At 39.4% G+C, this 27,119-nt stretch overlaps 1 protein-coding gene across 6 annotated transcripts in view; it reads left to right on the forward strand.

Moving 5' to 3' along the window:
* The first annotated feature begins 278 nt into the window (after window positions 1-278).
* Window positions 279-27,119, forward strand: part of KLHL2 (kelch like family member 2) — a 115,763-nt gene continuing 88,922 nt past the window's right edge. For 2 of the 6 annotated variants that reach the window (XR_010156741.1, XM_054683473.2), the window contains exon 1: window positions 12,657-12,782. Coding sequence is in view for 2 of the 6 variants with exons in the window: in XM_001150117.6 (XP_001150117.3) it covers window positions 595-620; window positions 12,657-12,782; window positions 21,524-21,630 (259 nt within the window). In the remaining 4 variants the exon portion in view is untranslated. Of the gene's footprint in view, window positions 621-12,656; window positions 12,783-16,659; window positions 16,775-21,523; window positions 21,631-27,119 lie in introns of those variants that run through there. The other 4 variants (XM_001150117.6, XR_008547659.2, XR_010156740.1 and 1 more) reach the window with 4 other exon arrangements.

Below are 27,119 nucleotides of genomic sequence, written 5' to 3' on the forward strand. Positions count from 1 at the left end.
GCCGCCCTTTTTCTGCACGGAGAACCCCCTCCGCTCCCATTTTCCAGCGCCCCCGTCCCGGCGATCCAAAGACCCGCTGTGGGCGGCCGCCGCCCGCGTCCCGGCCTGCGGGCCAGCGTCTGGGCACGCCCGCCCCGCACCCGGCTGGCGCCCGCCCGCCTCCACAAGCAGAAGCAGCAGCAGCAGCGGCAGCGGCAGCGGCAGCAGCAGCAGCAGCAGCAGGAGGAAGGGGAGGCGCCGAGGGAGGGGTACTCGGCCGCCGCGGGAGGCCGCATCGCAGTCCCGTCACAGCGTCGGCGCCGGCCGGGGCCGAACCCGGAAGTGGCCGAGCCCGCGCGCCCGCCGGTCCCGTCGCCGCCGCCCCGCACTCGGGCGAGCGCGGGAGCCGCGCAGTAGACGGAGCGCGCCCGGCCGAGCGGGCCATGGCCGCGGGGGCCGCCGCCGCAGGTGGTGGCGCGCGGTGAGGAGAGCGCGGCGCCCCCTCCGGGGCGGATGGAACGCGGCTCGGCGGGCGGGCAGTGCCGGCGTCCGCGGCTGGAATGGTGCTGGCTGTGTTGGTCGGTGCCTGCGTTCTGAAGCCCGAGAGGAGCCACAATGGAGACGCCGCCGCTGCCTCCCGCGTGAGTGAGCGGGCGGGCGGGCTGCGCCGCTGCGGATAAGCGCGCCGCTGCGGCGCGTGTCGCCGGCCGCGGGCGCAGCTCTGGGGACAGCCGCCGGGGCCGGCGGGAGGTGGGAGATGCGGGGCGTGACGAGGCGCTGTGCCCGCAGTCCTGAGCGGACGCGGACGGAAACTCAGGCTGGCCCGGCGGTGACTTAAAACGCTGCCCAGGATTTCTGGGGAAGGGTCTTCCCCATCTCGGGCGGATAGAAGATTCGGGGTGGGGCTGTGCATGGGTGACCCTGCAGGTCCTGTGTGTGCCTCCCTGAAATGCATAGGCACCTGGTGCCCAGTTTGCCTACCCCTTTATAAGAGATCAGGCTAGGATGCACTGAGTCCGTTGAAAAAAGGAAACTGGAAAGTACCAGTCACCCGCTGTCTAAATGAATTGATCTTAGGTTGCTTGATTCCCCGAATTTCTAACAAAATTAATATCTGAGGAGCTTTTGCATCACTCTAAATGAGCGGCGGCCGTTCAGGGCATGTGACCTCTTTTACCTGGCACTGCAGAACGTTTTATCCAGAAATCAGCATCTTCTGTTTCCTTCGTACCTCGGGCAAATTAGTAGCGTATGACCTGCCAGGCACAGGTGTCTTTTTTCTTTGGTACCCAAGTACATTCAAGATCACTGGCAACAGAATTACTTTCTAGAAATAATAGCTGAAACATTATGTAGAAGACATTATTGCATTATTCAGAACAAGGGTTTTTTTTTTTTAATTTTAGTTTTTAGTTTTAAAAACATCTTGGTAAAAGTGAACTGTAAATACCCAGGAGTTTCGAAAATTTCAGTTTTGGTTCCCTCTTCTCTTAGGAAGGAACAAGAGTCCTTTGAATCTGACTTTTCAAATCGCAGACAAACCTCATCCTGAAGAATGGTTTACCTTTTCATGAGAGCTTATTCATGGAGGCTTGTCGTTCTCCGGTCAAATTTGGCAAGCTTCACTCCATGCCGATTGTACCGCACCAGTCTCTTGTGGTTATTTGGCAGAATTCCAGCCAAAATAAGGATACTTGGCTTGGGTTGAATAATTTTTTGATGTTCAGCCCTTTTAGGAGAGCTAATGGGATTCTGGAACGACAGTTTCTAAAAGTGCGTTTCAGAATTTTTAGCTTGAGTGGAACAGGTCGTGGAAATCTAGGGGGTAGATAAGACTCTTGAATTGGCCTTCCTGGGCTGACAGAAGCAGGGGCTTAGTCACCTCTCGATAGCTGTGGCTTTGAGGGCTCTGAGATTTGGTCATGTTCTTCAGCAGGCTGGAGGAAGTCACCTGAACCCCTAGGAAATATGATGGTGGATGGTTCACATCAGCAGCATGAGCACACGGGGGTCTGCCCAGGCTCAGAAGCACTTAAAGCAGGATATGCTAGCTGTATTTAGACAACATATGGTATATAATATGTAACATGTAGGTATGCTATCTGTAGTAAACCTGCCTTCTACATAAGTTCCTGCAGTTCGTTTTTACTTTTGGAACAGAGGGAACTAAAGGAAAGAACAAGGGAATACTTAGAATGCAGGTGAAAAGAAGGGTGTGGGAAAGCAGACTCTGGAGGGAGGGAATAGAGACACAGATGATTTAAATTGAAATAATAAAAAATGGAATTGATGTATGCATTGAAACATTGATAAACTGACTCTAGGGTAGATCAGCTAATCATAATTTTGATGACCAGCACCATTTTTGGCATTGAGATTCCATCAATAGTGCTGGAACAATGAGAGGCTGAGATATAATGGAAAACCTGGAATGCCAGCATGGATGAAAGAATTGTTAAAACTCCTTTCAATCAGGGGTGGCTAAAGTTGGTGAGACTTTTTCATTGTTTCTGTCTATTTAATTATAAATACAAGTAGGTTTTTATTTTCATTTGGTTCTGTCCAGGATTAAACCTAATTCAAGAACTCGTTATGGTGTTATTTGCCATTCTGTGGATCAGAAATAGTTTTTTTCCTTGCCACCCCTTGGCCTGTTTGCCTCCACTCCCATTAACATCCCTCCACCATGGATCCCGTGTGCCGGATTTGAGACTTGCAGGCAGTGTCTTTAGGAAGGAACTTTACCGGGCCTCACTGCCAGAGCTGGGCTAGAACAGAGGCCAGTGGAAACTATTAGGAAGACTCAGCTTTTCATGAAGTTAGATTTTTAGCCTGAGCTTTAAGTCAAAGAAAGATGACCTGGACTTAAAGTGCCTTATGGTATGGTTGGAAGCACGGCCCCAGATTCTCTTTGTGTAAGTGTCTGTTTATTAATTCATTCAATGTGCAAATATTTGAATGCCTGTCTCTGCCTGGCACTGTGCGTGGTGCTTTTGCTTGTGTTCTCTTTTAACATCCAAATTTACATTGTTCTCAGATCCCACCTTGTTCTCCACTGGCCTGTTGGCACATTGTCTTGGAGGGAGGTCAGGCATCTGTACCCACCATTCCTGGTTCCTTCAGGATGGACTCCTTGAAATTAGCTTTTGATCTTTTGTGCTTTTTCTATTCCTTGCCTCCAACTTTCATCCTTTTTAATTCTCATATAATTAAAAATTGTCGTTGGACTATATATTTGTGCTTATTGTTTTTTGCATACTTGAGTATATGTGGCATTTAGATTCTGTTGCATTCTGGGGTCTGGGTGATATTGAGACTGTGTTACATTTGCTTCTGATCAAACCTGAAAGATGTGTAACTAAAAGATGTAGATTAGTAAAGGAATTTCAGGTAGTAAATTAAGAGATGTAGTTTAGATGTAGATTAGTAAAGGAATTTCAGATGGTAAACTGAGATGTGCAAAAGGAAATGTAAATTGACCAGCCCTGACCTCAGGAATGTATTTTACAGTCTGGCTTTTATAGTTATTTGTATAAAGGATTTTCATAATAAGTTGAAGGAAGACTGTGAGGTATAGGCCTGAGTGCATCCCTCTGATCTTCTCTTACTGATAGTTTTCTTGGCACTTGTTTTTTTACTGGCTCCATTTTCACAAGTCGGCTTACTCTCTGTAAGCCTTGATTTTTTTGCTTTTCCTTCACAAAACTAAGCAAACATCCCTCAGATAGAACCATATCTTTTTTCAGTTGATGGTTCCACATTACTAGAGACTTGTCGTCAGAGGTGTTCATGCATAGGCAGAAAAACAACTTGTTGACCATGTTCTAAGGCATTTAGGCAGCAGAAAATTGGTTGGATTAGAGCAGAGGTTCTCACATTTTTTAATTTAACTGACCTGTAAAATTAAAAAAAGAAAAAAACAATTGAAGTCTAACAATTGCTAAGTTTTTTGTTTTGCTAAGTAAAAGAATTATTTATGAAACAACAATGATCAACTATCACCATCTTTTCATGAAAGAAAAAAACATTTTAATATCCTTCCTCAAATATAGGGAAGAATATAATCTGACTAAAGGATTGTCTTTAAATTTAAAAAACTTAGCCTTATGAAAACTTATTACATTGTCCTCATTTTGACATAGATCAGTAAAAAGTTCATTGAAGCCTGACATTTGCAGTCCACTGGACCAGATGACCTTTAATGTTCTTTCTAAGATTCAATTGCTGTGAATTTGGAACCTTGCTACAGGATACCCAGTATTCATTTGTTTGTCTGTTATCGTGCATTGGAGTGTATTCTTATTTTTGTTTAACTAAATGTACATTGGGCATCTCTCATATCACAGGTGAATCTCCCCAGTGATAGACAAAGACATTTAAAATATTTAGGAGTAATAATGGCCCACAAACAAGGTAATGGTGAAAGAAGACATGTGGATCAATGTGTGTTGAAGGAAGTGTTACATATAGAGACAACTTTGAGGTGCATTTGGGAACTTGAGAAGTGAATTCTGGAAATAGGTAGCATTTATGTAGTAGTTTAAAAATTTTCTGATGCTGGGAAATCACTCCACCTACTCCCTGCAAAATGCCCCAAACCTTTTGTTTCTGATGTACATGGTAGGCATTCAGTAACTATTAGTAAATGTGCTTTTCTGAAGGTGACTGTAAGTTTACTCATCTATGGCTGTTACGGATTTACACTAGTAGTGCTTATGAAGACCACTGAACTTCTTTCTTAATATCAGGCAGAAGGTTTTTTCAAGGTGATCCAGAGAAGGAAATTCACTTTATGTTGCATTTCTGTAGTGTTCTACCAAATCCAAATGCATTTACTCTTTATGATGAGGTAGTTTGAGTTTTTAATTTATATTTATTGAGTGCCTACTATGGCCAGATTTTGGGGATATCTCAGAAAACAAAGTTCCTTTTCCTATGATTGAAACTAATAGCAAACAACTATGTAATATTGTTAGTAGTATTACAGTGAACAAAAATGAAGCAGGATAAAAGGGTAGAGAATAATAAGAATAATAGTTCAGATAGGGTCAGGGTGTCTTTGACGAGGTGATATTTTAGCACAATCCAGAGGGGGAATAGCATTCCAGGGAGAGAGAATAGCAAGCGCAAAGGCATTCTTGAATTCTTCCCCTGATTAGATAATTGCTGCAGTGAGTGGGTCCTTAACTTTTTGTGTGTTATGCGCTGTACTTTCTTACATTTCAGACCGTTGGCATTTGCTAAAATGTTCCTTTGACCAGTTCCATTCTCTGATTTTACCTTGAAAAACAAGCCCCTGCTTTTTATGATAGCTCTTTTTCTTGTTTTCGTTCTCTGGTTTTTAGGTTGCTAAATGTGATTTGCATACTTTGTCACTTAATCTCACTTAGTCTTGTCAACAACTTTATAGTGGTAGGTGTCTTATTTATCAGATGAAGAAGTAGAGTTTAAGTTACTTTCTCAAGCTTATCAAGTATTAGAAAAACTGGGATTCTAATCTCTCTGTTGTATCACCTTTTTCTGTCTTGCATGACTTCTCTTCTATCACTGTTTGTGGGCAGTATTTCCTCACGGAAGTAGGCCTTGGCCAGTTCTTTTCAATCAACTGTTAATCTCTGAGCTCTAGCTCCATCTATATCTTAAGTCGGGGCTCTAGGTCTGTGCTTTGGTGTGGAATTTTGAACTTCTCACATCTCTACCCTTAGCTCATGCCTCTAAACCCAATATATCCAAAACTGATGTGTGTTCACAAACTGACTTCATTTTATAACATTTCCACTTATTCAATGGGATAACCATTCTTCTGGTCCCTGATAACCAAAACATTGGAATAGTCTTTGATTTCTCTCTCTTTCTTCATCCTCCACATCTTATCAGTCCCCAGGAACTGTGGTCTTGGTTTCAAGTGTCCATTCTGGTTGCTACTATTCTGATGAATGGATTTCATCACTTGATACCTGAACTTTTTCACTGGTCTTCTATTGAGCTCTATGTAATCTCTCCTCATCCTTCAGTCCCCACACTGTTTTAACCCTCCAACATCTTAGAGTCATGTGAAGTGACTTATCAAAACCAGAGACTCAGGCAGTCACAGCCCTTTATCATTTTATCTTATCCTATATATCCAAGATCATCGTGTGCTTTTAAAACTCTCCCTTGTCCACAAGCCAGGATTCTCCAGCCTTTTCCTATGCTTCTCTTCTTCTCTCCCCTGTTACAACAACTTGAAGTTCCTCCAAGGCCCCATTGGAGCCCCATCTCCTTCACCAAGTCTTTCCTCTTTACTCCAACTCATTCCAGCTCATCGTTGCATTCCTATGGTGTTTGTCACTGCACCTATGTACTGACTTGTGCCATTCCTTAGTGGTTTCCCATGTACCTTCCTGTTTAGATGGTAAATGGAGGAAGATCTCAGTTCAGCCTTCCTAATGTTTCTTACCCTTCTTAGTACATGGCATGCAGTGGACATCTAGGCAGCACTTAAATACTTAATTTATTGGCTTTGGTCATTTTGAATATTGCTATTAACTTTGAATTGAATGTTGCAATTAAAAATGAAGGCCAATAAGATCCATAAAAATATATCTGCATATTCAGTTTAGATCCTGAACTCAACAATTTTCTTCTAAACTTTGTTTACATTCATATAGTGCCTAGTGCCTATACAGCTCCCTGAGATAGGTAGGTGAGGTATTACTATCTTTGACTTTCATATTACGTTTCACATCAGACATATTTATGAAATAAATTTTATAAGTAGTCTGAAGCCCAGAGAGGCTAAGTGACTAATCCAGGGTCTCTTGGTTAGTATTTGGCATAGACAGAACTACAATTTTGGGCTTCTTTCTGATTTTGGTTCTCATCTAGTACCTTTTCATTTGAGTGCTGGAAAATGTATCCCAGTCAACTGAATTGCGGAGTCATATTGCCGCCCCCTTACCAACCAAGTGATGGCAATAGTAGGAAGAGGGGCAAAGGAAAAGTCAGAAATATAAGTGATAAAATAAATGGAAATGTTTGAAATGGATCATCAACCTCCTTTTCCCTATTTTAGCACCTCACAAATATCCCACTCTGACAATGCTTTGTTAGTTATTTATAAAATATTCCTTAGGAGATTGATCTTGCATAAGACATGCTTTTACCGTGGTCCTTTTCCTGGTAATAGTCACTGTCAGGGACAAAAAGTGCCTGATTGTGTTCTGTTTGTCATGTAGGTGGGAGGGAAAGAGGGAGAGAAAGCTGAGTTGAACTGAAGCAGAGCTTTTTACAGCTCCATTGTTCTACTATCAGAGAGCAATTATACTCCAACTTCCATCCACCTCAGACATCCCAACCTCCTCCTCCTGCCAGTGCTTCCCCACACACTTAACATACAGCCGCACAACCGAGTTCTCCAGAGAGAATAGGGTGCTCTTTAATACCTCCATCTGCCCTTCAGTGAGTTCAGGGCTCTGCTTTTTAACTGCTAATATATTTTAGTAAAGTTTGGCAATTCAAGCTTTTCTAGATGTTTCCTTTTCAGCTCTGGAAAATTGGAAAAATAATTTTTAACTATATATGTTTAAAATATTCAGTGGCATTATGATATTGTCTGAAAGGCATTCTGTGACTTGATGCAAGATCAGAAGTTTTTTTTTTTTTCTTGGAGAAGTAAGTAATACAAAGAAAAAAGAGATAGAAGTTTTTATCTCACAAGATACCTCATATTCAGTTCTACATACTGAAGACCTAATCCAAGTTCTTACATGCCTATAGGGCAAATGTTAACATTTTTAAAAAGCTCTATTTATTTGGTAATATGAACATATGTTTGTAGATTAGTTAGTCTACTGTTTCCATACCTAATAAAAGTTTAAATTCCAGACATGTGAAGAAAATTTGCAGTGTGTCTCTTTGCCTTAGCTAACTGCAAAAATTGAAATCACAACCCTACCATAGACCCAAACGTGTTTCCAATTGAGAAAGTCTTCTACCTTCACAGCCTCTAAGTAATATAGTGGTTATTTGTTTGAAGGATGTGAGAGTATTTTGTTGAGAAACTGTAGAATGACATAACAAATTTTAGTTAAAATGTTAGTTATGGTTGACTCTGTACTTCTGATATCCTGGATTTGTTTATGAGAGCAATGCTAGTAAGATGCCTGCTTCTGAATGCAAGTTTGGCTGGGAAGACAGCAGAGAAATAGAAGAAATATTATAAAGTAATGGAGAAACCTCAAAACATTACAGCATGGATGTTGACTTTGAAAACAACAGCTGCTGACGTGAACTTGGCAGAAATTTGTGAGTAATGGTGGGTGACTCATTGCAAGCAGGAGAGTCTTGCAGCTTTTGAGGTGAACAGGCAAAGGGGAGAACAGTGATGGTGGCCACCCAAGGGCCAAGTATTTATGTCCTAAATGTCAAAATGTCTTTGATCTCCTGTTAAACTTTGCAGCTGCATCATTCACATGAATAGTTGCTTTTTTTTTTTTTTTCTAAAAATGCAACATATTTTCTAAAGCATTTGTTTTTAATCTGGGATGATTCTGAGGTGGGAGGTAAGTTGGTGGCAGGACATATTACATGACTTTTGTTATTATTATTATTTTTAAAAATCACGCATTGCTGGCTTTACCCTATACTCCTGGAGATGCCGTCATGTATGTGTAGCTAATTCTAAAAAGGGCTTGTGTGACTCTTCATGTGAGAAGGGGTGGTTATTTGTGGCTTGAAAAAATTGCTTGGGTGATTCTGATCTTTCTCTTTCACGCTGCTGAAAACCATTGTTTCAAAGCCAATAATAAATATCTAAAGAAGTTTTACTTCATTTCTGTGGTGTTCTCAGAATTGTTACAGCAGGTTTAAACCTTTGCCTGGTTTGGAAATCTTGACTATTTGAGAGAGACAGCCCTGTTAGAGTCTTTATTTTCTTCCTGTCTGAGAATTCAGTTATCATCAATAGTGTATTCTTAGGCAGAGTCAGAAAGTCACCTCATCTGAGAAGCCACCTGTGTCCACAGCTGGGAATTTGCAGAAGTCAGTCACTGAAGGAAGGCTTTAGGATATCTATGATAAAACATAGCAGTACACTGGGATCCAAACCCTGGGAAACCTCAACTATTTTAGAGTATGTGTTGATAACAATAGGCTATTGGATAATTGCCAGACTACTTGAGGAGTCTAAGAGTTGCATAAAGACTTAAAGGTGAAAGGAACTTGGAAAAATATCTTCTTCAGGTATTTTAAGGGAGACAGTTCTCAGAATGAGAAGCTTTTCTGGAAAAGGCTAGCACTTTGCTTCAGAAGAGAAGCAGGGCAAAGGTGTAATTCTTCATTTAATGTGGTACAACCTAAAGGGTAAACCTTTACCTCTCACTTAACTAGTTATTCCTAGTAGGTATATGTATATATGTCTCACATGTATAGTTTTAGACATTATGCATCATTTTCTGTTCTGCTTCTGAATGAGAAGCCATCTAACACAAAGCCACACAGGGAATGGAAATTTATGGAAAGGGCATTCGTTTTGAAAATGGACGTTTGCAGAAGGGGTGATGTATTTGTAAGTGACTCTCAGTACAGAGAACACTTAACAAAATTCAGTGTTTTTTCTTACTTATTCCTTTAAGCCTTTGAATAAAGTCTTCTTTGCAGGGTTTCTGTAGTACATCAGAAAAAGGAGGAGCTGAAAATAGGTTTAAGAGAGCACCAATATGGGCATTGATTGTTGTATGGCAGCTGTCTTAAAGTGAATTCTCCAGTGCAGGGAATTTTAATTCCTAAGTTCTTAAGCAAATATAAACACTCCTGACTCTTAAATCATGACATTCTTTCTGGGGCAGAGTTGCTTTTGCTTCCACTTTCAAGCATTGAAAATTCTTTTATGATAGTTTTGCTAATCCTCAGTATAACATTCTTCCTTTGTTGCACCTTCTAAATTATTAAACTAGAAGCAAATATAGAATAAGTATTACCTTGCTATCGTATATAGACATGCAGTGTTACATGGTTAGAAAGTTTGCATGGGTTGCATATATCTACGCAGTTTCCCCTTTCCCTGGTTTTTTACTGTTTCCTTTACAGGTAGAATGAGAATATCTGTCTTATACTATAAAGTGTTTCTCCAGTTCTCTCCCTCCAGACGTGAACGTTCTGCCATCTTTTTGGTTTCTAGACTTATCAGTGCTTTTCCTTTCTTAGACTGGGTGTAACTAATTCCCTACACACACACCTTCAAGAGGGCATAGGGAGTAGAGTGGCACCTCCTTATTCTCCCACTTCAGCTGTAGGCTTTCCTTGTGGAGGTAAAGCCTTGCGTTAATTCATTTGTTAGGCCTCTTAAAAACTCTCAAGCGGTGAGGAAGTAGAACTGATGTGCGCTAGTAGTAGGCAAGCCCTCAGAGAGTCAGGTGCTTCAACTAGTGCTGATTCTGGGGTTTGGGGTTTGCTTAATTTTAGAGGTTATATTCATGTTGAGTACCTGTTTCATGGCTTCGTGTACCATCCATGTAACCAGTGATTCCCACGTTTCTGCCTCCAGCTAAACTTTTCTCTCCAGCTCTAGACTCCAATATTTATCTGGTGATTTGATGCCTTCACTTGGATGTCTGATGTTTTAAAACCATTAGGTATAAAAACAGCTCTTGATCTCTGCCTATCTCAAACAGTTTCCACCTGCAGCCTTCTTCATCTCAGTGAACAGAAACTCAGTCCTTTCTCTTGTTCAGGCCAAAAGACTTGGAGTCATTCTGACTTTCTTTGACATGTCATATGGTTGTTTCAACAGATCTCATTGGCTGTATCTTCAAAATGTCCAGAACCCAGCCAGTTTTCATCACCTCCACTGCGACTATCCTCCCTAAGCCACTGTCATCTCTTAGTGAATTATTGTAATATCCTGCTAAATAGTTGCCCCCTTTTCATCTTTGACCCGTGTAGAGTGTTCTCAACCAGCAGCCAAAGTGGTCTTTGGAAAACGTAAGTCGGATTGTATCACTCTTTTGCAGTGTCTCCTCATTTCACTCAAAGTGAAAGGCCTTAGGATATCCTAAAAGGCCCTTTGTGATCTGCACTCCCCTCTCCTGCTCAGCCCCTGCCTTTTGCCAAAGCTGCATGGGTCACAGTTCCTGGAACATACCAGGTACATATTGGCCTTTGCTGTAGTTACTACTTCCATCCGGATGTTCCCACACCCCCTAGTCTTTTGTTCAAATCTCAGTTCTCAACTAGGCCTTCCCTGAGCACCCTATTTACTGCAGATTACACCCCTCCACCATCCCCACATTTCTCACTCTCTTCACGCTGCCCTGCTTTTTCTACTTCCATAACACCATTTCCTAACATGCCAGTTGCTTCCCTGACTTGTATTGTCTTTCCCTTTCCCCCCACCAGACTCCAAGCTCTATGAGGACAGTGATCTTTGTTTTATTCACTGGTATATTCCAAGTGCCTTAAGAGTGGTGATTGGTACATGGTTGGTACTAAAAAAAATTGCTGAATGAATTAATGAATGATAGTGTTTAAAAATGAATCATCCTTTTAGAAATGGGTCAGGAAAGGAAGAGAAGTGCAGCAATTAATGATGTTTGCTTGTTCTTTGATATATATACAAGTATGATATTTTTAGACTTCATTTTTTAAGCCTAGTTAAAAAATTGGTGCCCTGATTTTTTATGTAATAGCTTTATTGAGGTATAATTTACATACCATAAATCCACCCATTATAATTGTGCAATCTAATGATTTTTATTAAATTTATAAAGTTTTATAACCATTGCTTCAAAAAGTTGTCTTGTGTTCATTAATTTGCAGTTAATTCTTGTCCCCCTCCTCATGGGACCCTGATTTTTTTGGTTAATTTTATGTCCTAAGTCTTGAAAGAATAATTCACATAGCAATGCTAGTATAGCCTTGTGTGCTTAAAAAATGTAAATTTAAATATTCACTGTTCAGTGTAGGAAATGGTATTGAAATATTAGTGAAAAGAACAAGATGGAGAATCAGACTGGCCATACTCTTACCCAGCCCTACCATTTACCCCGTTACTCAAACTATTCTCTTCATCTGTTAAATGGGGATAATAATAGTAATTTGCTCAGAGAGTTGTTATGAGGATTAACCAAATAATGAAAGTAAACTACTCAGCACAGGGCTGCCATATGGTAAATACTCAATAACTATTAACTAACATGATTAATCTCGATTAATCTCTTGTTAGTATAGGTCAAAATATATGGGGTTAATATATCCTGGCAGGTAGAGAGCAAAATTTAAATCAGATTCTAAGTTTCTGAAGTTTGTGTAAAATATGATCCTGCTCTGTCTTGGTTTGTTAATAATGTATGACTATAGAAGTTTGTAAAAGCAAGTTAATTTCCAATGGAGAAGATCATTTCTCAACAGTTTTATTTGGAGATATCTGCTAAGCCACTTCTGCTGAATATTCTGTGTTGATCTTTGACGGAACTTTGACACCAGGGAGGTAATTACCCACTTTTTAATTGAAACCATAGTGTCCATCAGAAACTGTTCTTAATTGTCTTAACCTTACATTGGGATATTCTGTCTATGAGACTTCCTCTAAATAAGTAGGGGAAGGAGACATTCATTGTCTCTCTTGTAGCTTGATAAGCTGAACTAAATGATCTTTAATAAGATCTTTTTCTGTTTTTGTTCTTTTCTTTTATGTACAGATGCACAAAGCAGGGTCATCAGAAGCCTCTCGATTCAAAAGATGATAATACCGAAAAACACTGCCCAGTGACAGTGAATCCTTGGCATATGAAGAAAGCTTTCAAAGTCATGAACGAATTAAGAAGGTATCATTATACTAATGTACATGCAACCATTGGTTTCGTTCCTTTATTTTTCAGTTGTTTGTAGTGAATATATAATCAACCTTCCATTGTTGCTTTGTCTGGTACACAGAACATTAAAAGCTTTTTCTGCAAGTTTTTTAAAGGAAAAGAGCAAATAATTTATCAGAAGTGTGGATGGTGTGGGGCTCCTCTATTAGTGTGGTAGCCACTTAGCCACATACAGCTAGTCTGATGAGATAGTTTGGAGGTGAAAAATACACAGGGGATTTCTAAATGCAAAAAAAAAAATGTAAATATTTTATTAATACTTTTAAATATATTGATTCCATGTAGAAATGATAATATACTAGATATTTTGAGTTAAAAAGAATACAGTAGGCCAGGTGCGGTGACTCATGCCTATAATCCCAGCACTTTGAGAGGCCAGGGCAGGAGGATCACTTGAAGCCAGGAGTTTGAGACCAGCCTGGTCAACACAGTGAGACTCTGTCCCTATTTTCTTTCTGTTAAAGTTAAAAATAAGAGAATATATTATTGAAATAAATTTCTCTTGTTTCTTTTTACCTTTTTAATGTGATTACTATAAAATTGTGACTTGCATTATGTTTATATTGGACAGTGCTGGTCTAGGGCTTCTAACTTACTGTGGCAGAGAATATGGAAAGAAACTTTTAGAGAAAAATATAACCATTGTTTTGTGGGAGTGGTGGTAGTTTTGGGGGGCAGTGACTTGCCTGTTGCTGAGGTAATTCTCAAGTGTACTAAGGATCACTGCAACTTTTAAGTAGTATTAAAAATTGATTGAAAAATGAGTAGCTTTTTTTTTAATTAAAAGGGTAATATATGTATTAAGAGTCTTGGTTTTATTTTCTTAGCACTTTATGAAAGATCTGCTTTTTCCCAGCATTCCGTTTGTGAAAGTACTCTACGTATATCTATCTGAAATGCTGAAAGCCTGGCTAAGAAGGGATTAAACCTTCCCTTAATCTTTCTGTGCTGCCTAAAAGCTCTCCCTTTTAGGCCCATCATTTGTTTGTTTCTTCTTTAATTAAATTAGGGATTCAATAAATATTTATCTGCTAGGTACTGTAGGTACAATGGTGAGCAAGAACAAATATGGTTGCCACCCTTGTGGGCCCATAGCTGACTGCAGGAAGCAGGCATTCATCAAAGAATCACAAAAATAATATACTGTAATGACAGTAAGTGTTGCAAAGGAGGGTTGCTGGTGCTAGAAAGGTGGATAACAGTGGTCAGGAAAGGCTTTCTTGAGAAGACAGGAATAATTATGCTGATATCTAGAAGGAAAAGAAGATAAGGGGACAAAGTCAGGATGGGAGTGAGGAGAGGGAGAACAGTGTTCCAGGCATTGGGAATGCTGTGCCACATCTTAGGGTAGGAAGGAGCTGGCCTCATCGGAGGAACTGACAGTGTTGCTGCAGTGCACATGGCGGTGGAATCACACAGGAGAGGCAGCTGAGTAGGTAGGAGGGGCCATTGGACTGAGGTCCTGAAATTTTGGTCTTAATCAAGAGTTGCCTTGAGAGAAAGCCAGTGGAGAGTGTTAAGCAGGAATGTGACCTGATCAGATTTATATTTTGAACACACTGGCTGCTGGGTGGAGAATGGATTGGAGAGAGATAAGAGAAAGTTAAACTGAATATTGGATCATTTAATTTGCTTTCTAGTACCGCTTTGACAACATTTTCAGAATGTGGGTTTTCACTTATTCTTTGGGAGAATATATAACTGGGATAATCCAGCAAGTCTGAGGGTGCTGTTTCAGGATTTTAATCCTGTTTTGACAGTAGTTATTAGAATGTAAAATGCATTGGTTACTAAGTGGAACTGCAAGAAAAGTAAGAAAAATAGTCTGGTTGTTTTAAGACTGGGATCTTTAATGGCTCTTTTTTCTCTTTGAGAAGTCTAAAAAGACTGACTTTTAATAGGACTATTCAAATGTTCTTTTTCCCCACTCCTATGGGTGGGGCACGGGTAGCCTTGGCTTTCTGCTGGTGTTAATGTGAGTGGGTCTCTGATGACCTGGGCATGACTCACTAAACTGCAGGGAAGGTAACACCAAGTGCTCCTTCCCTTGGGGTGAATGACCTGAGTTTTGGGACAGACTCTGGTCTCGAGCCAATTATTTTACTTGTTTGAGCCTGACTAAAATGAGAGGAATGGACAGGATGGTGTCTAAGGTTCAGTGCTGCTCTGACATTCTCAGCCTAGAGATGTTTTTCCTGCTTACCTGCAAGCCCTGTGGTGTCCTTGCCTGGCCCTAGGATTATTTATAAGCTCCAGTCTTCATTCATCTGTTTGCCCCTTTTTGGATGTGAACTCTATAACTGTGAGATAGTACCTTCTTGTTCTTTGTGTGGCACCCTTTCAGCAGCTAGTATGTCACTGGGCTGGTAGTCGATGCTGATTTTCAGAACAAAGAATGACCTTTGAATAGCCAGAGTATTGGCTGCCAGGTCTATAACCTGGATTGTTTTAATGAAGGCGCCAACAACAACAGTATTTTTAAAAATGGACTGTCGTTGGAGTTCATCAGACCTTTTTAAAAATGTCATTCCCTTCCACTCTTAAATCTTATAGCCATTTTGAGTAATTCTTTAAAAAAAAAATCTCTGAAGAGGCCTATTCCTTATACAGCTGAAAATCATTAATTATTTCCTGTCCTTGCGTCAACTTCCTCTTGCCCAGAAAGGGTAGCTGAGAGTGGTTTCCTGACTTCTGGGAAGGGAAAACTTCCTTGTTCTCACCACTCTGCCCTTGGGCTCTAACCTCAAAGTGGTAGAGCAACAGCTGTACTACAAACAATGTTAATGTGAACCTTTGGCTAATGGAAGCAAAATTTTAGGAATAAAAGTCACTTTCAGTTATGGCTGATGTAAGGTGTGGTTGTGGGAATGGGGGTAGGAAGACAGGAGTTCTGTAAGGTTTAAGTTACAGAATTAAAATTGTTTGACAGAAAAAGTACATGATATTTTATTGTTTTCTTAAACTAATTGTTTTTAGACAGGAGGCCCAGAGACCTAGCTTTATATCCCAGCCTGGTAAGAGCTTGAATATCTTGAAATTATTTGGTTTAAAAACCCTGCAGTCATATGTAAGCAATGTATTCAACAAGTATTGGTGAGCACCTAATCAGCTAATATGCCTGAAAGGCTGTGTGGGATCCAAAAACAGTATCAGACTTAGGCCATGCCCTTTGAGTGTCTAGAGAGCTGCTGGACACATACAGAGAGGAGGATGAGGCAGTGAAAAAGTGTGCAAATCGTGGGTGCCCAAAAGAATTCTCATGGGGAAAATTCACACGGCCCACAGAGGTGGGCTTCAGTTGGGCCTTGATGGGAGTGCAGCAGGATTCACTGAGGGGATGGAGTGGGAAGGTCTTCCTGGCATGATTAATTGCACAAGCCAGGGAGGGAATAAACGTCATCTGTTGGATAAAGTGAATCAAGGGTTCATCCTGGGGAGTCTGTGCAGAAAAGGTTAGGAAGCAAGAGAAGAGCAGAATTGTGGCAGGCTTGAATAGTATGATGAATTCGGACTTAATCCTCTGGGCAGTGGGATTCAGTGAAGGCTTTTGAGAAACGGAGCATCATGCTAAGATTAATGATGTTGGAGTTGTGAAAGGATGGCTTTTAGGTCAGCAGTGCATCTCTGGTGGGAAATTCAGATCTTAACTCTAAATTTCCCAAGTGTGGATGGGGGAAATTTTTCAAAACACCAACATTTTCAAAATCAACCCAATAGATCTTCACAGAATGCTTATAATGTGCAACACACTGTATTAGGTCTATAGAGGGGACAGAGAAGCAGACTGTACCCCAGGTAAGTTTTTTCTTTTTCTTTTTTTCGAGACAATCTCACTCTGCCACCCAGGCTGGAATGCAGTGGCGTGATCTCAGCTCACTGCAACCTCCGACTCCTGGGTTCAAGCGATTGTCCCACCTCAGCCTCCCGAGTAGCTGGGATTACAGGTGCGTGCCGTCACACCCAGCTAATTTTTTATATTTTTAGTAGAGACAGGATTTTGCCATGTTGGCTAGGCTGGCCCAGATAAGTTTTATTGACAAAATTAGATTGCTAGCTTTTGGAGAAGACCAAAGAGCAACTGTTGAAAGGTGGCATTTTGTGTTTAAAATAAATTAAAAAAAAAAAACCTACTGTTTTTAGGCTATAGGATAAGACTGTACTTGAGCTTTAACAATTTCAATGAGTATTAGTGGTGGGGGCACAACCTATTAGCTTTATTTACAAGGAATGTAAGTTTGATCCTTAATATTTAGGAGTTGAAAGTGTTCAGTAAGGATGAATCATATGAAGCAATTCAAATGTTCACCTTTATATCCTGTACAACCCATAAATATTGAGTTGTTCGTTCATAACAGCAGTTCTTAACATTCCAGAAGATATTTAAGCAAAATAGCCTGACCTGCCCTCTTAAAGGAATGGTTATTGTGTTTTTCCTCCAGGATTTTAGGCATCATGGGACCTATATCACTACTAGGATTAGATTATCTGATGTGCATCCATAAAAACATTTGATTTGTGGCTGTTGAATTTTGGCTAAATTGTTATTGTGGCTATTGTATGAATTCATACTTTGTTGCTTAGATGGCAAGTGAATTAAACAGTGAACTTAAGTGAGTCTCCCTTTTTCTTCAGGTATACCTGAGATATTTTGATACAGGTTTATAATGTATAATAATCACATTAGAGTAAATGGGATATCCATGACCTCAAGCATTTATCCTTGGTGTTATAAACAATCCAGTTATATTCTTTTAGTTATTTTTAAATGTATCATTAAATTATTATTGATTACAGTCACCCTATTGTGAGACATATTTTACTTTTAAGAAGATAGACACCGTGCATTTTAAAAGCAGTGACAGGTTTTTCTCAGTCTTAGGAATTCATTCATTTTATATCAGAAGACCCAAGGATGCCTTAGTATGTTCAGGCATGTTTCATACCTTTTCAAAGCAGTTTCTTTTTTTCCTGGGAAGGACCAATTTTCATGATATAATTTTATTCAGGAGATGGAGTGCCTTTCTTTATTCTGTGCTATTTGAGTTTTATATTAAGCCTATCTAACTCCTGTTCTTTTCCCTTTAGATTTGAGCTTAGAAGCCACTTTCATTCTGAAGCTTTTCCATAAGGTTGGGCCTAGCTTCTCCTGTGTGTTTCCAAATATCCCACACTTGCCCCATCTTAAAGTCATGGGTTCATTTTATAATCACTTATTTCCTTGTCTGTCTCCCTCACATGACTGTAAACTTCATACTGTCATGGCTGTTAATCTTGTTTATTTTGGTAAGCTCACACAGTCCTTGATAAGTGAATGAATACATGCAAATTTTGCTAAATAACAACTTATTTATACCATTATTTTGGAGGCGTTCTTTTCCTACAGTTTATTCCCTCATTAGATTTCAAGTAATAGGAACATAAACTTAGAAATTCACCATGGAAGACTTTGCATATGGGCTGCTAAAAGAAGTTTTTCTTATTTTTAGTGCCAGACTTTTCATTCGTAGCTGTCTCACTCAAAACATTCAGCTTCTTGTAAGCATGCAAATTTGGAAAGAGGTAAGGGCCAGACTCAATGTACACACACTGATATACACTCATTTTATACTCAGTGACCCAAACTAGTAAGAGTTTGTTAGCTCTCTCATCTCTGAATGCTGTTTTAAAATATGTTATTACTGAAGACAAATAAAAAATTGAATACTAAAACTAAACATGTCCTTAATTTGTAAAGTGTCTCTGAGACCTAACCCAGGATGTGGCTGCATAATATTTTAGCAGTGTTTTAACCTTATTAGTTAACTAACATCAACTAATAAGTCAGTAAGGCCAAGTTAATTATGTAAGTGACAGCCAGCAGGTATTATGTTAGAAGGTTTGGATCAATGAATAATTGTAATTGAAACCAAATGTAATTAGTTATGTGATTTTTGAGGTGTTCAGGTGTAATTCCACTTGTGTTCCATCTTGAAACTAAAGCACTAGGAGGGATTACTGACAAAAGGAAAATAGGCATAAAGATGCACTTGACTCATGTTTGAGTTGTGTTCGAATCCCCAGGTCACAAAAGGGAAACCTGGATTGCTTTATTCTAGAGAGACCATGCATGCTCTGCTGACCCTGCTTACCTCCCTCCAGAGTTTCTTCGCTCCCACCCTTCTCTGTCCCCACTCTTCTTGGCCCACAGTTCCGCATTCTGCTTTGCTGCTTCAGGTCTCCATGCGATAGTACATCATGTTCTCTTTGGGATTCTTTTGCTCCTTCTCGATCCAGCTAACTCTTACTTGTTTTTAGAACTCAGCTTAAGGCCAATAGCTGCAGGAAGCCCTTTCTGATCCCCAGTCTGATTTAAATGCAGCCCCCCCACCCCAACCTTTCCATAACATCTTTATTACAGTGCTTTCCACTTTATCCTATAATTTTTGCGTTGCCAATTTTTTCTGCTGGTCTTCTTAAGGGCAGAGATGGTCTTGCAGTACTTTGTTGAATGAATGAACAAACTTTGATTTTTAAAAATATTCTGTAGAGGTAGTGCTTAAAACCCACTAAAATTGGAGCTTTTATTAGCTATATATAGAACTTAAAAATACTTTCTAGTATATATTATGTCAAAAAATAAATTATTTATAATTTATTTATTATTTCTCTTTCTTGTTTTATTCAAACTTTAACAGATCTTAAAACCGTATAGCTGTAGGTTTTGTGTAGTGGTCAGGAGGCTCTGGAGTCAGCCTGTGGATTCGAATCCTGGCACTGCCTCTAGTTGGAAGACTTTAACCTTGGTTTCCCCAGCTATAAATTTGGGGATAAAAATAATACCTTATAACATTGTGATGGGCACTAAATGAAATAATACATGCAGGTAAAACTCTTGCATAGTACCTTCCTGAAAACACTGCTGACACCACTGACTTTTCCACCCTAGTTATATGTGAACCCATAGAATTCATAGAATTGCAGAATGGTTTTATATTCTCAGAGCAGATGGTAAACTTTGTCAGTTCTCTAAAATGATCTGGAGGAATTATAAATTAGTGATACTGTGCCACCTTTTATGACTCCAATACGGGACCTGCTTTATGTCTCATACAGCATCATGAGCCATTAAACTGGTAACACATGAGCCATACCATAATCTAAATGGCATAGCAGTCTCATCAGCAATGAGGCCCTGGGATGCAGTCATCACTGATGCTGGGGTACTCTTTTTTTCTTCCATTTCTCCTAAACTGGAAGGAGAATAGTTACCAGTAGGCTCTCCAAAAAGTTTTGGCATGAACTTTATGGGAACAAGTTTGCAAGCAGTATGGACAGGTGGAAAACTTCAAGGACTTGGTCAAGCTCATGGAAAATGTTGCTTGTAAGCTACTAGAAAGTTACAGAAGTAGGCAGGCCACCTTTTTAGGAAATAGAACAGTAGAGGAGGGTGCCAAGTGTGACCTGCATGCACTATGCACATAGACATAAATTCAGTGCTTGGGTATGTGAGGTGTGGAAGGGACATTTGCTTTCACCACACCTGTTTCAGTCATTCATAGTATGACTACTAGCAAGGCAGGTTTTAGGCTTTGGAGCCTTCTTGCTTGTTCTAGAATAAGCATCAGCAACGTTTTCTGTTAAAAATATTCTGTGACATTATTAATTACCTGGAGAGTATGATCTGGCACCACGCATTGCATGTCAAAAATGCTCACCACATGTTTTTGAGTGAATTATAATGGATGTTTTAAAATTAGAGATATAATAATTATGGTTGCTGAATAATGGTTTTGAGGTAACAAAATGCTTTTTTTTTTTTGAAACAGAGTCTCACTCTGTCACCCAGGCTGGAGTGCGGTGGTGCGATCTTGGCTGAATGCAACCTCTGCCTCCCAGGTTCAAGTGATTCTTGTGTCTCAGCCTCCTCAGTAGCTGCGATCATAGGTGTGGTCTACCATGCCTGGCTAATATTTGTATTTTTAATAGAGGCTGGGTTTCACCATGTTGGCCAGGCTGGGCTCAAACTTCTGGCTTCAAGTGATCCATCCACCTACCTTGGCCTCCCAAAGTGTTGGGATTATAGGCATGAGCCACTGTACCTGGCCAAAGTGTTTTTTAACTTTAGATGTAATATTTTCTGGCCTTGAAGGATGAGATATTTTGCATTGGTAAAATGTTGTGATTAAGTTAAGCTTCAAATGTGCAAAGCCTTTTAAGCAGCAAGTGTAACTGAATATAATTTTACCATTGCTTGATGAACTAGTGTCTTTTAAGATTTTTTTTTTTTTTTTTTGAGAGGGGGTGGGTATTTGACCCAATTTAGTTTTCGGTATGTGTTTTTTTTTCATCTTCATGTCAGACTACACCTGCCACTTCTGCCGCTACTTCTTATTCAGACAGCCTCTTCTTTTGCAGTCCATTGATGGTTTGCTGCCAGTAATTGCCTTTAGGTTGAGAAATCAGTAATCAAGTTTGGGAAGATTTCTGTGTTTTTCAAAGGCAGGATTCTTAGTGAGGGTCCAAGGCATGTTGGACCTTTATCCCAGCTGTTTTCTATGTACTTCATGTTTAGGGATCATCTCCCAAAGGATGGCTGTCTTTTACGTTAGTCTCCACTTGATGAAAGTGGGCTTTACTGTAATATTTTTGCATAGGATGTTCAATACATTCGTTGTTGATATCATTTAAATTTTTTCTCTCTGCTTTTTACACAGTCAAAATTTGCTGTGCGATGTCACAATTGTGGCAGAAGACATGGAAATTTCTGCTCATAGAGTGGTGCTGGCCGCCTGTAGTCCTTATTTTCATGCCATGTTTACAGGTATGAAATATTTTAGTTATGGGCATTTTAAAAAATGTATTCAGATCTGTGCTTTTCTTACCACATTTTCTTTTGTTATTGACATTTTACTTTTATGAAATGAAGAATTATAGTGGAAGAAAATGTTCTTGCTTTGTTCCAAATTCCTCCTCATCTTTGTTTTGCATTGTGGGGGGTCAGTAAGCCTATACATAGGTACACTCACAATTTTATGCTCAACTTTCTCCCTGTAAGTTATACTTATGTATATTAGTTTCTGCCATTTATAATAGCTTTTTGGCACTTTATTATTTTGACAAAAGGAAACCACTTTACATTTTTTAAAATGATTTTTACATTTGTTTCATCCAGTGTTACATTGAACAAAAAGATGTTTATTTAATATCCTTCATTTGGAAATATAAGAAAATAAAGCGATTTATCTACAAGCTTACGTTCTACTTTGGCAACTGTGAAAATATATAGAATGATTTTAGTACTTCTGGAAAAGAAGTAATTTATGTCTGTCACACTTGAATCCCTTACTCTCATTCTTTTTTAAAATATACTGTACAAAGAAATGAAGTTTTTATCTGTTACATCAATGAATTTATAATCTTAGGGTATTGGTATGCCAAATAGAAAATACAAATAGAAATGTAGTTATACCAAAAAGCAAAAATACAAAGCTCTTCTTACTTTAGAAACTATTAAGTATTTCTGGTGCTACTGTTTTACTAGATACTTCAAGGCATACAAAAACAATGTGAACATGCTTCCTGCCCCAAAAGCTTCCTGTGTAGCTAGGCAGATGGTTGTGCACCCTTTAATAGGTAATAGTGTATGGAAGATCTGAGTGCTCACAGCAGTGGTCAGACGTTGAGGGCTGTGATGGGCAGCACTGAGAGAAGGATTTCCCCAGACCTGATGGATCGAGGGGTTTACACAGATGAAGATGAGTGTAGAAGGTCAGATGGAGAAGACAGACTGAGTGAAAACTTTTCTGAGTGTCTTGGGAGTAGTGAGGAGACCAGAGCCCCGCTCAGTTTTCAGCCTTTTATGATCTTGCTCTTCCAGAACAGAGTTAAATAATCAGGAATGAAGAAGGATAGCAGGTGGGCTCTGAGCCAAGTTTGGGAGGGTTGCCTTTCAGCTGAGAGCTGAGGTTGATCTGAAAAGTCAATACCCGTGAAGTGAGACTAGTCAGATTTTTATGTCTTGGGGTTCACTCTAGTCTCTTGATTTACATCTTATTTATTACTGCTGGACACTTTTCTAGAGAGAGAGAGTCTCTAAGGCTTGTAAGAGAAGGATTCGATCTGGAATGTGTTGGGCTACTTCAGGAATTACCTTGTAAAGTGCTGTCCCCTTGGTGGCCTTCCTTCAGATGACACTGCTGTTGCCACTTACTTGTTGGAATTACTAGGTCTTTGGAAAACTTAATCTGTGCTTCAGTTTCCCCATCTGGAAAATGGGAATAATAATATTACTCACATCCTAGAGTTTTTGTAAAGATTAAATGAGATCATATGTGTGAATTTCTTAGCACTTGACGCATAGAAAATGATCAGTTAATTTTGACAGTAATTATTATGGTCATCATCACCATTCTTTTTTACTCTAACTTCCTAAATTTCTTTATATTCTGTACAGGATTGGAAAGCTTTAAGCTAGGCTCTTTTTTTTTTTTTTTTTTTGATAAATGTTTTATTGTCCACAGAGTGACAAAAATAGAGTGATTAACTTATACCTGTAAGATCAAGGTTAGTTTTCTTTCCCCTCAAATGGCTTTGGAGACTTAGTGTCTCCAAACTCCCTGAGCCTTAGACATCCAGTGAAATGGATGCTAGGTAGAGATAGGAGAGCTTATTATGTCTTTAGCTCTCTTTTCTGTTTGCTTTATAATCTAAACTGCATTTCAGTTTCCCTCTTCTGTTTTTGTCTAATGGTTCTCTATGCTTCATGATTTAGCTGATGTGGTTTATGAATATGTGAGCTTTCCCTAATGAAGGGAATGAGGCATTGAAGACATTCTGATTTTCTAAGTATTTATAGGGTATTACAACTAACTAGTAGGTAGGTGCTTTTGCAGTTCAACTGGTTTCTGTCTGAGAATATACCTTTTATACTTAGCCAAATTTTAGATTGCTATGCGCTAAAGTACTTCAAAATAGGAATACTATGTTAATTTCTGGCACATACACAAAATGTGAATTGAGTACCTAACTTTTTTTTTTTACTAGTTTATTGAGGCATATTTTATATATCATAAAATTTACTCATTTCAGGGCTGGATGCAATGGCTCACACTTGTAATCCCAGCACTTTAGGAGGCTGAGGCCGGTGGATTACTTGAGGGGTTCAAGACCAGCCTCGGCCACATGGTGAAAACCCATCTCTATCAAAATATAAAAAATCAGCTTAGTGTGGTGGCACTAGCCTATAGTCCCAGCTACTCAGGAGGCTGAGGTGGAAGGATCACTTGAGCCTGGGAGGCAGAGGTTGCAGTGAACCAAGATGGTGCCATTGTATGCTAGCCTGGGTGACAGAGTGAGAAAAAAAGAATTACCTATATTAAGTGCACAACTCACTGATTTTTAGCAAATTTACTGAGTCGTACTGCCATCACCATAAATCAATTTTAGAACATTTTTGTTCTCACATAATGTTTTTGAGGTTCATCCGTGTCATGAATGTTTCAAAGGAAGGTTTGCTGTTCTTATTGCTAAATAGCATTCTGTGTGGATAGACTGCTTTTGACTTTCCATTTACCAGTTGATGGATGTTTTTGTGTTGTTTCAATTTTTGGCTATTATGAATAATACTGCTATGAATATTCATGCGCAGTTCTTTGTGTGGACATATATTTTTATTTCTTTTGGGAGTAGATATCTAGGAGTGTAATTGCCGGGTCACATGGTAAATTTATACTTAAAAAATTCTGCTAAGCTGTTTTTCCAAAGTTACTGTACCATTTTACATTCCTACTAGCAATGTTTGAAACTTCCTGTTTCTCCACGTCCTTGCCAACACTTACTACCGCTTTTTAAAAAATTATAGCCCTTCTAGTGGGTGTTGAAGTAGCATAGTATTGTAGTTTTAATTTGCATTTTTCTAATGACCAATGATGTCAAGCATCTTTCTATATGCTTATTATTTAGGCTAAACTTTTATGGTTTTTCAGCAGTAGATGTTATTTGACTTTTTAGCAATCTTTGTACTGTTTTTTTTTCTTCTACTTTTGAATCTACTGTTTAGCCAACAATTTGGCAGAAATTAGATAAGATAAAGGCCACTTTGGGAAGCTGAGGCAGGTGGATCACGAGGTCAGGAGATTGAGACCATCCTGGCTAACACGGTGAAACCCTGTCTCTACTAAAAATACAGAAAAAAAATTAGCCGGGCGTGGTGGCGGGCACCTGTAGTCCCACCTGCTCGGGAGGCTGAGGCAGGAGAATGGCGTGAACCCAGGAGGTGGAACTTGCAGTGAGCCGAGATAGCACCACTGCAATCCAGCCTGGGCGACAGAGCAAGACTCTGTCTCAAAAAAAAAAAAAAGATAAAGGCAGGGCGCAGTGGCTCATGCCTGTAATCCCAGCACTTTGGGAGGCCAAGGTGGCAGAATTGCTTGAGCCCATAAGTTCTAAACCAGCCTGGGAGAAATAGGGAGATCTCATCTCTAAAAAGATTTTTAAAAAAATTGACTGAGCATGGTCACATGTGCCTGTATAGTCAGTCCCAGATACTGGGGAGGCTGAGGCAGGAGGATCGCTTGAGCCTAGGAAGCAGAGGTTGCACTGAGCTGAGATCATGCCACTGCCCTCCACCTGGGCAACAGAGTGAGAATATGACCCTGTCTCAAAAAATGAAAAAGAAAAAAAGAAGACACGGGGATTGGGTCTAGGTAATTTAGTGTATGTAGACTCATTTAAGTATTTGCCAGAGTATGAGTACTTTGTTTCTTTGTTTTTCATGGTCTGAAACCCTGTTAAGCTTTTTTTTTTTTTTTTTTTTTTGGTAAAAATTATGGTGAGGTTAACAAGTAGACCATTGGATGCTTTCATTCCACCAAACATCATGTACATTTACATTCTCTTGCTCAGGGACAGGGAGTTTCCCTACTCTTCTTTTGTTTTCCTGTGACTAACCTATTAGGAAATGGGGAATATGCAGATGTTCTTTGTTGGGTCTTACTTTTAATCTCATAAACTGTACGTGAAGTTTTCATTTAAATTATATCACCTAAGAAATAATTCTGTTACTCGTCATAGTTCCAAGTATTTGAGTAGAGAAGGGAAGTGAAAAGTAATTCTGTGAAGTAGTCACAGGGTTTTACTTTGTGAAGTATGGGCCTATTTAGAGCAAGGCCAAGTTGTTTAACTGTTACTTAAGAAAGAGCATACCAAATTGGGTTCTCGTGTTTTTAGATTACTTCTTGGTTACAAATGTGGCATTTAGAAAGCTGTTTGCTTAACACATACTTTGAGATTTATTTGTGCCACAGGCTAACATTTCTGAAATCTGGTGGGAAGTACTGAATACTAAATTTTTATTTTTAGCCTGTTTTTGGTGTGCTTTTTGATTTCTTTTGTCATATTGAACATGATTCAGTAAAATAAATTAGAATAGGAAAAGACAGATTATTGTTTGAGTGACTAAGAAGTAAGATTTTAAAAAGCTATATACATGGTTATGTTTGTCTAAGATTCATGCTTTCATTCATCAAGGAATATTTATTGAGAATCTTCTCTGCTAGGCATTGTCCTAGGCTTTGGGGACTAGAGTGATGAATAAAACAGATAAGTTCCTGTTCTCATGATTATAGTTAGGAAGAAGAAGAAAGGTTAGACAGTAAGTAAACACACAAAAGATAATTTCTGGTATTGATGATGGCTCTGAAAAAAATTAAATAGAATGTTGCACAAAGAACTTAAGTTGGAATGCTTTAGGCTGCCTGTAACAGCAAACGCCACTCAAACTGGTTTAAATACTAAGAAAGCAGGCTGGGCACCAGACATGATTGGATCTACAGCTTGAAAATTTCATCAAGAATCTTCTTCTGTCTCTCTACCCTTCTATCCTCAATAAAAATATCCTAAGGTTTGTTCCTCTCCTAAATGAAAGATGCCTGCAAGAGTGGACCCAACATCTCAAGGAAGGAGGACTCTGTCTTTTAGGAGCTAAGAAACCTTTCTCAGAAGTTACCCAAACCAGACCAAAACTGGCAGGGCAATGCAGTTACCATGTTGGTCTTAGATTTGCTGTAGAACTGGAGAGTTACATACTCTGACCATCATAGAGAATGGCTGGTGGGCCACCCAGGTCAGCTTGCCAAATTGAAAATGCCTGTGTGTCAGTAACTGCTTTGTAACCTAAGAACAAAAAGGTGGTAGTGATTAGAGTAGATGACAAGTGGAACTTGCGAAGTAATGGAATAAGATTTGTTTATTAAACATAGCTATAAATTTGTTATTTATTTCTTAGAGTTTCAGCATAGTCAGAGTTTCTGT

The sequence above is a fragment of the Pan troglodytes genome, chromosome 3 (assembly GCF_028858775.2).
Source record: "Pan troglodytes isolate AG18354 chromosome 3, NHGRI_mPanTro3-v2.0_pri, whole genome shotgun sequence".
Classification (NCBI taxonomy): Eukaryota; Metazoa; Chordata; class Mammalia; order Primates; family Hominidae; genus Pan; species Pan troglodytes.